Source organism: Papaver somniferum, chromosome 2, assembly GCF_003573695.1.
Source record: "Papaver somniferum cultivar HN1 chromosome 2, ASM357369v1, whole genome shotgun sequence".
NCBI lineage: Eukaryota > Viridiplantae > Streptophyta > Magnoliopsida > Ranunculales > Papaveraceae > Papaver > Papaver somniferum.
Window position 1 is genome coordinate 45,537,207 of NC_039359.1, and position 10,240 is coordinate 45,547,446.

The window sequence follows — 10,240 nt, forward strand, 5'->3', positions numbered from 1 at the left end:
AAGTGACGGGAGCGGACCTATAATAGGCCATCGGATCATGAGTTGATTCTTGCAGCTTTTGAAATACCATCTAATGGATAAAATCAAGCAAAAGAAGAGTACTAGTAGGTTGTGAAGTTCAGGAAATTTCTCGCTGCGGTAGTAGTTTTCCAAAGAGGAAAATTTAATAGAGTGGAAATCCATGTTTGGTCTTGTGGGTTCTGATTGCGAAGAAGAAGATGGAGCATTTATATAGTAAGAGTTATAGTTGGAACTGGTTAGCCGGAGCATTCAAAACCCTGTGTTCTCTGTAGTAACATTTATTGCCCTTACCAAATAGAGAAATGATGGAGTAAAAGTTTGTTATTTTATCATCTTGGCACTAATTATGTTGTAGAACTAGTTAGGTCAATCTTTTAAGATCTTTCTTTCTAAGTTCTAACTGTAATTTCAGGGGGTTGGGATTTCTCAGAGTTAACGTATCAGTTTATTAACAGGGGCGAGAGGGGTTGTTTAACGACGCATGCTTAGATGCACAACATTTGAATTAGTTGGGATGGCCTTATTCTTTTCTGCCAGAGGAGTGCTATTTGAACCATAAAAAAGAGACACCGGAGTACAAGAATGAAGGGTTTCTTCCCAAGGGATTCAAGAGATGTGATTGTAATTAAAGTTATTAAACAAACAGGTAGGGGCAGCGCAAGTGGGCTTTAAAGATTAGCTAGTGTGCGTACTGCGTAGTCAATAGGATATGCGCAGTCGATATAGGGATATTCATGACATGTGGATGATCCACACGCTAATAAAAATTATATAGCATGAACTTGATTAAGTTAAGGGGCGCTGCTAGACTTACCGAGATCTTAAAGGGCAAAGTGTCCCGACAGGGGAATCAAGGGAAGAGATCCAAACTCTTTAACAACTAGATTGGTAATGGCCAAATATGGCCATATTTGTAATTACATGTGAGACAGTTAATTTTGCATGGATAGATATGATGTCATATTGCTACCACGTCAGGACAGAGGTGGCTTAGAGCAACCACAGTAGGCGAGTATAACCAAATATTTGGTCGAAAAACGAGACACAGCGAACAGACCATCGATTAAAATCCGGACCAAAGATCAAATCCCAGACTATATTTGGTCCAAGACCAAGACCAAAACCAATTATAGTCGAGCGAACGTATAATTAACGCCCCACCACCAGGCGGGTGTATAGTTAACGCTCCACAGCAGGCGTGTATAAAGTCTCCGCCCCACACCAAGCGTGCTTTATTATACCTCCGCCCCATATATTTTTTATTTACTTTTTTTTTTCTTTTGGGTGGGGCGGGGTTTATACCTACGCCCCACTCTTTATTTTTGTTCACTTTATATGGGGCGGGCTTTATACCTCCGCCCTATTTTTTTTTTGTCTTTTTATGTTTTTGGTTTTTGGAATCTTATTGGGGCGAACGTATAGTTTACGCCCCACACCAGGCGAACGTATAGTGCACGCTCGACCAAATTTAGTCTTCTACCCGTAGCGTCACACACCAAATTAAACTCAAATTTGGTCGCTTTTTTTGGTCTTTGATCTTTGGTTATACTCGCACCACTGCAGTTGCTCTTATGAATATCAGAGCCTCTTCAATGGTGATTATGTAGGTTTTCTAGGTGGTAATGAAAATAAGACATCCTCATTCCAATTTTTTCTTAAATTTAAGGGTAGAAATAGTTCATTTCCAGTGGTGTTGTTTGTGATTTTTTATGAATTACATGTAAATTTTATTTTTAGTAACTTTTTAGATTTTATTAGAGTTAAAAATGGTTATCTAGTATATTGGAATTAATTTTAGCTAAGCAATAGATTACTAAGATAACTTGACATTGTAAAGGTGAATGTCTAAAACTTGACAATGTCCAACAAAAATAAGCCATGTCATCTACACATTAATTTAAGAAGTTTGGAAAAGAATTTTAGGAAAAATGAATGTGTATGTTATGTGGACTTAGACACTTATCTTCATACATTCCATAGTCAAGGTGAATGTCTAAAACTTGACAATGTCTAACAAAAATTAAGCCATGTCATCTACACATTAATTGATTTAAGAAGTTTGGAGAATAATTTTTAAAGAAAATGAATATGTATTCTATATGGACTTAGACACTTATCTTCACATATATTCTATTGGAGAAGCTCTTGTTAGGATCTTCACGGACCGCCAGACTGTACTCCAGATCCGACCACATAGTGCCGGTATTGTCCCCAACTTGACCACCTATTGCAGCAGGTGTGGAGTTTTAATCGAAAAGGCATCGGTGCTATGTAAGGAGATGCTCAAGCTTATTAGACATCACATGTACTCCTCTTATTCAACGTGGGACTATCCTAGCTATACATATGTGGTTTATATCACGCCACATACTCCAACAATCTCCACCTTGGCGAGATTAAACCACCTCACTAATCCAGTCATACTCCACCATAAGATTACCTTCCGTATATGCTACCCATCGAACATGATTATTGTTACTACACTCCCTGGAAACCTACTCCACCTTGAGTTAATGGGGGATGTCCACCAACTCCACCTGAGTATTGCCTTTCCCACCAAGAACCCTGCTCCACCTAAGTTAATGGGTGCATAACTAACTCAACCTTGAGCGCTAGCTCTACCTTGAGCCTGACTCCACCTGCGCCCTAAACCGGGTGACATCCACAATCACTTCTCCGTTCGGACAGTAACCCAAACCATAGGCTCTGATACCAGCTGTTAGGATCTTTATGGACCGTCGACCCAACTCCGGACCCTACCACATTGCACCGATACTATCCCCAACTTGACCACATGTTGCAGTAGGTGTGGAGTTTTAATCGAAAAGGCCTCGGTGCTATGTAAGTAGATGCCAAAGCTTACTAGGCACCACATGTACTCCTCTTATTCCATGTGGGACTATCCTAGATATACATGTGTGGTTTATATCACGCCACATATTCCAACAGCTCTCAGTCGTTGCCATTTCAACGTATCTATAGAATGGTTACTTCGTAAGTAGAGAAGAGAATACCAATACAACGTCTAATTCTCTCTTTAAGAAACTCGTGTATGTGTTCGTGCCATATAAGAAGAGAAGCGAATCTCTTCTTGATCTTTACTAAGTTTTTTATTACCTTAATTAAATACGATTGTATATAAGATACCACTTAAGTTGTCTTCACAATAGGATGATTTATAACACGTTATCGGCACGAACAGCTACCCAATAATTCGTACGGGGTTGGCGATACGAAAAATGATAGTTTTTTTTCTAACATAACCTATTTGGTTTAATTATTTCTAAATAGTTATTTGGTTATCCCATCGCATTTTGTATGTGCTATGGCGGTATAAATAATTGTTGTGATATACGAAGAAATATTCAAATGGGTGCGTAATAAAAATAACGCATATTTGTAGTAATATTCAATTATCCGAATTTTTAATCACACATTTGAGTTTTGAAGCATTTGTAATTTTCCTGTTTAGTCAATCAAGTGAAGGTTTTTCAGCGTTCTTTCGGATAGCGTGGGAAATAAATTTTCCTATGTTGGTACACCGTTGATTTTTAATTATGGTGAATAGTTCGGCTTGATTTTACAGAAGATACATGGGTCGCATAAAATACCGCGACGATATTATGTGCCCTTATGTGCTCCCGTGAACTTTACGACATATATAATATGCGCTTCTTATATGCACATATGAGCTTTGGGGAGATAGTGTGTAAATTCACACTTTTGTATATGTTGTAATAACAACAACAAGAGATGCATGTTTTAATTGTGTCTCGTAGATATACAAACTTCGAGCGATAATAAGTTTTGCATATCTTTTAAACGATATATTTAGCGTTAATATCAAGTTTTCTTGTCGCCTCAATTATTACTTAAATCACAAATTTGGTGAATTAAATTTTAATCAATACCTATGAAAATAAATATATTTTTGACAATCAAATTTGGTGAACGTTGCACCACCAGAAATGACATAACGCGGAAGGTAGCATAATGATTGGTCGGATAACCATCTTCGAGAATGGTAAAGCTCTGTTATCGTTGTGACATATAAAAAATAGTACATGTATTTGAAATTCTGTTATTTATTTATTTATTTATTTATTTTGTCTCTGTCGGTCATCCTGGCAGCACTGGAACAGATGTTGAGATAATGTCTATATTCATAAAATTTATTTTACAATTTGCTTTGAATGTTATATGGCGATGTAAGTTCTTAAATATATTCCAGCTGGATAGTAAACGATAGAGGAAACTTAATTAGTTATCTCTCCTGGGTTGCGTGTTATATATTACTGTTTTCTGCACCTAGTTGCTCCTTGATATGTGGAGTCACGCAGAACTGAATGTTCTGTTGATGAGACATTCCCGCCTGAGGATCAGGGGGAGAATCGTCGACGACATTGGTTAACTCTAATTGTGTCTCATCTAAATTTTCACGCCAATAAGTGCCCAAGATGTTGAAGGTTACTCTATTGCTAGATTTAGCAAGAGTGCGCTAGCTAAATTCGGCATAAATTAAAGTCCTTGCAAGGCATGCCATGGAATCACATCGATTATTTCGCCTGAAAACATGCTTACAAGATGAGGAAAATGTCCATAAAATTTGCATTGATATTTGATATTCGCATGTTGAAATTTGGTACCAATAGATTATAGTTCCTCATACTCTTGGAGAATGGTGAAAGATCGTTATTAATTGGTTGTAGATAATATTCTGAGTAGCTATTGAAATCATAGTGCATAAATATCCCCCTTTTGAAAAGTAATTATTGAAAAAGTTTATGTGATCGGCAAATATGGACCTCGATCCATATTTAGGTTTTTCTTTCACTTCAAGACGTTATTAGGACCTCATTCCTGGCATCCACGAACTTCGATTAGAAATTTGATGCTTATAAGAAGTGTTATGAGAAAATTAAGGTCGCTTGTTCTATGACACTATCCATTGAAAATGATTTTCCACCGATAGGTTGTGGAATTATAGTAAATTGATCGACCACCTAGTTGATGAATATGTATCTATACTCGTATATATTTTGAATGAAACTCTTGCTTGTCAGTTGTTGATGTGGTATCATACTAGTGTTACTCTAGACATTGATGGTGAGTATGTTATTATTCTTTTGCATCTATTGAATGGTTTACTTAATTTATTACGACCTTATCATACGCAATCACGGAGTTCACAATGGCAGTATACAAACCACAGTTTTCAACAATCTCTCTGACTCTTGCACATTCAGCTTCTAGCAGTCACATCTCCATTTTCACATAAGAAGACTGGCGCCTGAAAAGACGTGCGACATTCTTATGATCCTACAGAATGGAAACAAGTAAATATACCAAAAAGAGGAAGTTAGCATCAACAAATCAAATAACAAGAGAAGTTGAGATTGTTACGATGGTCTTATAGATGGTACGATCCCACGTTCCATGATATCCAAATAGAACTCTTCCACCATCTCTAGGTTCTCCTATGGATTTCCCATTACGAAGACGCTCTAGCTGTAAATGTTGGGGGGAATGTGTCTCGCACTGGGTGTAATTGGGAATTTATCCACCGCCAGTGCCTCCTGCGACTGCGAGGGATCCTCCTTATCTTTTTCATCCTCCTCCTCATCACCACCACAACCACAAAACCATTACCATCATTACCTTCCTCCTCCTTCTCATCATCATCATCACAACCACCACCACCACCATTACCATCATTACCATCATCATCATCATCATTATCACCACCACCACCAGACCCACCAACATCATTACTTTCATCATCGTTGTCACTATATTATTCTTCTTCACCTCCTACCAGATGTTCTTCTTCTTCCGTACCTTATTCTTCACCGCTACCGGAAGCAGATATAACAGGAGTGGAAGAAGCCGACGAATCCGATGACTCATTACCTTGTTTTCTGGGTTCGCGGATAGAAAAGAGTACCTCACTCGGCTGTTTTCCAAGAAATGGACCGGAATTTAAGTATTTGTCGTGCCGGTGAGGTTTGGAAGGAGGAGTGGTCATGTGTTTCTTGCCTTGCTTGATGTGTTTTAATTTACTAAAATTGGATACACAAAAAGGAACAAATAAGTCATGGTTTTCATGCTATCAGAAAAAGGGTGGTTACCCAAACTTTTTATAGACGAACGACCCTAAAATTTCCAATGACGATTGTATGTTAACAAGTGACGACCCTCAAGTTAACAAATAACGACTCTATGGGACTTATTGACGATACTTTCATTTTCTGGGACAGAAACGTTGTTTATTTTTCACCTAGAGTCGTTAATGTTTAAAAAGGAATCGTTCAAATAGGATCGTCATATGTTTCTATAATATGTTTTTTTTTTGCTCAATCAATATAAATTTTATTAACTATGATCAAAACAGAAGAGTTACAAAAAACCATAAAAGGTTATATTACAAAAGAGAAACTACTAGTTAAATCTATAGTAAACTTGAAATGGGGATTCTAATCTAATAGAACCACTATCTGTGTAGATTTTTACTATGCCCATATTCAATCCACTCCCTTCTTTTGCCATTTGATCATCAGAGAAGTTTATTTTTCTGTAACTATGTGCGAACTTTATACTTCTGATGCTGTCAATTATTCTATTCCATCTAGCAGAGTCAAACCATGGCAAGTTATTCTTTTGAAAGGCAAGAATAACAGCTTTTGAATCATATTGAAACACTACATCCCTGTGAACATTTTTCTGAGCCCATTCACATGCACATATAATAGCCATCAATTCTGCAAAGTAGTTTGTTGCAACACCAATACCTCCTGCAACTGCAATCAAAAATTCACCAGTCCCTTCATTTCTTGATACAATGACATATCCAGCTACCCTTGGATTTTCTTTGCTAGCTCCATCACAACATATAAGGATTTTGGGAAGCTCAGGAAGAGAAAAGTAAAGTTTTGTAATGTTACAGCTGTAAGTTTGTCTATACTTGACACCAAAGAAGCTTAATATTTGGAGATCATATGCTTCATTTTTCATTTTACCCTTGAGTCTATGTTCACATTCTCTTATAAGAAAAATGACTTTATTCTTTATCAATTCATCTCCCTCAGATTCTTCCTCAAACACCAATTTGTTCCTGATAAACCAGATTTCTCTGAGAATGATCAAAGCTGTTGCTATCCACAGTTCTTGTATTACTGAGCTCTTGTGCTTTTCCATATTAAATATATCTTGAAAATAAAATGGAGTCTTGAACATATAAACATCACAAATCCATCACCATAGTTTAAGACTGTAAGAACAATTCCACAGTACACGCTCTAAGTCTTCTTCTTCCTTTTTGCATATATAACATTTAGAGACCAAGCTGAAACCTTTTGTTTTGAGTTTTAGTCAGTTGCACAGATACCTCTAAATCATTTCCACACATTACTGGCAATTATAGGGTTCACACATGCTTTCCAATTTTTTTATAAGAACTGGATACAGGGTACTTACCTCTAATGCAATTAACTGCAGAAGCAACTGTAAATTTGTCAGATAAGGTGCCACTCCATATCAGTTTGTCTTTTCTGCCATCTAGCAATGGTAGATCTTGAACATTGAAAAACTTTAGCATCTCAGAGGGAATATTCCATTCATTATTAGAGATAAGAGAACTAACTTTCAGTTTTTGGTGAGATTGTATGTAAGTATTACCTGGAAATAATCTGCTTAAAGCTTTTTCTTTGATCCATGTATCATTCCAAACAAAAATATCTTCACCATCTCCCACCACCCATCTTGAATTGGCAATAACATCACTTATGACCCATTTCAGACCTGGCCGTATAGAAGATTGTTTATGATAAGTGATCCATGCACCGTTTTTCATTTTGAACTTTGCTTGAAAAAACAGAGCCCGTTCTTCATTCCCATTTTGCAGTTTCCAAGCAAGTTTCATCAGTAATGCTCTATTGATGGTTTCCAAACTTCTAATTCCCAGACCTCCTTCATCCAATGGTACACAGACTTTTTCCCATTTTAAAGTAACAAGTTTTCTAGTACTTGATCTCCTGTCCAGAGGAAATTTATTATAATTCTCTCACACTGATCACCCTTTTTGGCCATTTGTAAACAAACATGTTGTAGATGGGGACACTTCTGATAACTGTCTTCACCAATATCAATCTTTCTTGAAATGCAAGAATTCTTCCCTTCCATCCTGCAAAATATACTTGTAGTTGCTCTACTACTCCTCATACATGATTTGTTTTCACTCTTCCATGAAATAGCATCACTCCTAAGTATAAGGTTCTACTTAACACATCCTCAGCAATAATGAATAGCAGGGGAGACATAGGGTCTCCCTATCTTAGTCCCCTCTCCACAGAAAAATATCCAGCAGGTCCTCCATTAATCATGATAGAGATTCTAGCTGATCTGAATAGCTCATTAAGCCAACAAATACATTTATTTGAGAAGCGTAATTTCTTCAATACTGTGAACAAGAATTCCCAACTAATGGAATCAAAAGCCTGAGCAATATCAATTTCCATGCCCATATTTCCACCTCTTCTGTTGATTTCCATTTCATTCACCATCTCAGAAGCTAGAACTATTTGTTCTTGTGTTGATTTACCTTTGATGAAGGCTCCCTTTGAGGTGAAATGATCTTACTCAACAAACTGCTAATCCTCATTGTAAGAATCTTTGTAAAGATTTTGAAGAATAAATTAGAGAGACCAATTGGTCTAAACTGATTTGATTTTTTAGCATTTTAAGTTTTAGGAATCAGTACCAAAATATTGGAGTTAAGACCATTGGGGATGTAGCATCTCTTCCAGCAGTATTGAATGGCAGCTATTACATCCTTTCCAATAATTTCCCAGCATCTTCTATAAAACCATCCACCAAAACCATCTGGTCCTGGAGCACTGTCAGGATCAAGATCAAAAGTAGCAGCTTTTATCTCACTTGCACATGGTATTGAATCTATAAAAACCCTGTCACCTTGTGAAAGAACTTCTGGGACTGCTCTCATTATATTATCAGCAATTTGGACATTTTTATACTGAAACTTTTCTGCATAATGCTTTACTAGAATTTCAGAAATTTCTTTTTGAGTGGCAAGAATATTTCCATTTTCATCTTCAAGCTCAGTGATGGAGTTTTGAGATTACCTTATCTTCATGGTTGTGTGAAAAAAATTTGTATTTGCTGCTCCTTCTTTCAACCATTTAGTTCTTGCTTTCTGTGATAGGATTGCATTATATTGGCTTGTTAAAATTTCTTGGACCCCTCTGGCAGTAACTAGATTATTTAAGAGCTTAATATCTTCTGGATTATTATCTGATGCTAAAGTTTCTTGTAAGACATCCTTGTCAGCCTGAATGAGCTTAGCATTTACATCTCCAAATACATCCCAGTTCCACTTCTTTAGAATTGTCTTCAGATTTTTAAATTTATGCATGAATATGAAAATAGGAGTACCAGATATTTCTTTATTCCACTCATCACTGACAATCTTCAAGAAATATTTATGTGTTAACCCAACCTTTAAAGCTCTGAATGGTGCATTTTGGGGTTTTGGAATTGAATTGTGAGCTCCACACAGAGGACTATGATCAGATGCTCCTCTGGTCCCCACTTTATATTCCCAATTTGGATAGATCTCCATCCATTTATCATTATACACTACTCTATCTAAATTGCAAAGAATCCTTTTTACTCCTGCTCTATTGTTGCACCAAGAGAAAGACAAACCTGATTTAGGAGCATTTATTAATCCACATGATTGAAGACAATGATTGAACTCTAGCATTGAAGTTTTAATAGGACTCCTGCCACCTTTCTTCTCATCAACACTAAGAATCATATTAAAATCACCAATGACAAGCCATGGAAGATTATAAGTACTCATTAGTTCTAATTCTTGCCATAATTCCCTTCTGTCTAGAGCTAAATTTGCTCCATGGATCCCTGTCACCATTATTTCCCCAATTTTAATTGTAATAGCTTGCTTGCTTGAAGATAACACCAATGGATCTTATATGGAGGCATTCCAATATAACCAAATATTTTCTTTTCTCTCATCACTACTATTATGAATGATCTTACACTTCATACCCAAACTAATGAAGGCTTAAAATTTTTAACTAAATTCTGAAGTTTATCTCTGGCTTTCAGTCTTCTTAAGCCTCTGATATTCCAGAAAGCAACTCTCATTTGGAAGAAAAAGTTGAGGGAGCCCCTCTTTCCAGAA

At 36.7% G+C, this 10,240-nt stretch overlaps 1 protein-coding gene across 1 annotated transcript; it reads right to left on the reverse strand.

The window, feature by feature from the left end:
* Positions 1–9,154: 9,154 nt before the first annotated feature.
* Positions 9,155–9,967, reverse strand: LOC113350913. Its single transcript, XM_026595016.1, has one exon. It carries the CDS (start codon positions 9,965–9,967, stop codon positions 9,155–9,157), a length of 813 nt encoding a protein of 270 aa, XP_026450801.1.
* Between the last annotated feature and the right edge of the window lie 273 nt (positions 9,968–10,240).

Bases quoted from the DNA above. Each gene is read 5' to 3' on its own strand.
- LOC113350913 (XM_026595016.1), bottom strand. From the start codon at position 9,967: ATGGTGACAGGGATCCATGGAGCAAATTTAGCTCTAGACAGAAGGGAA.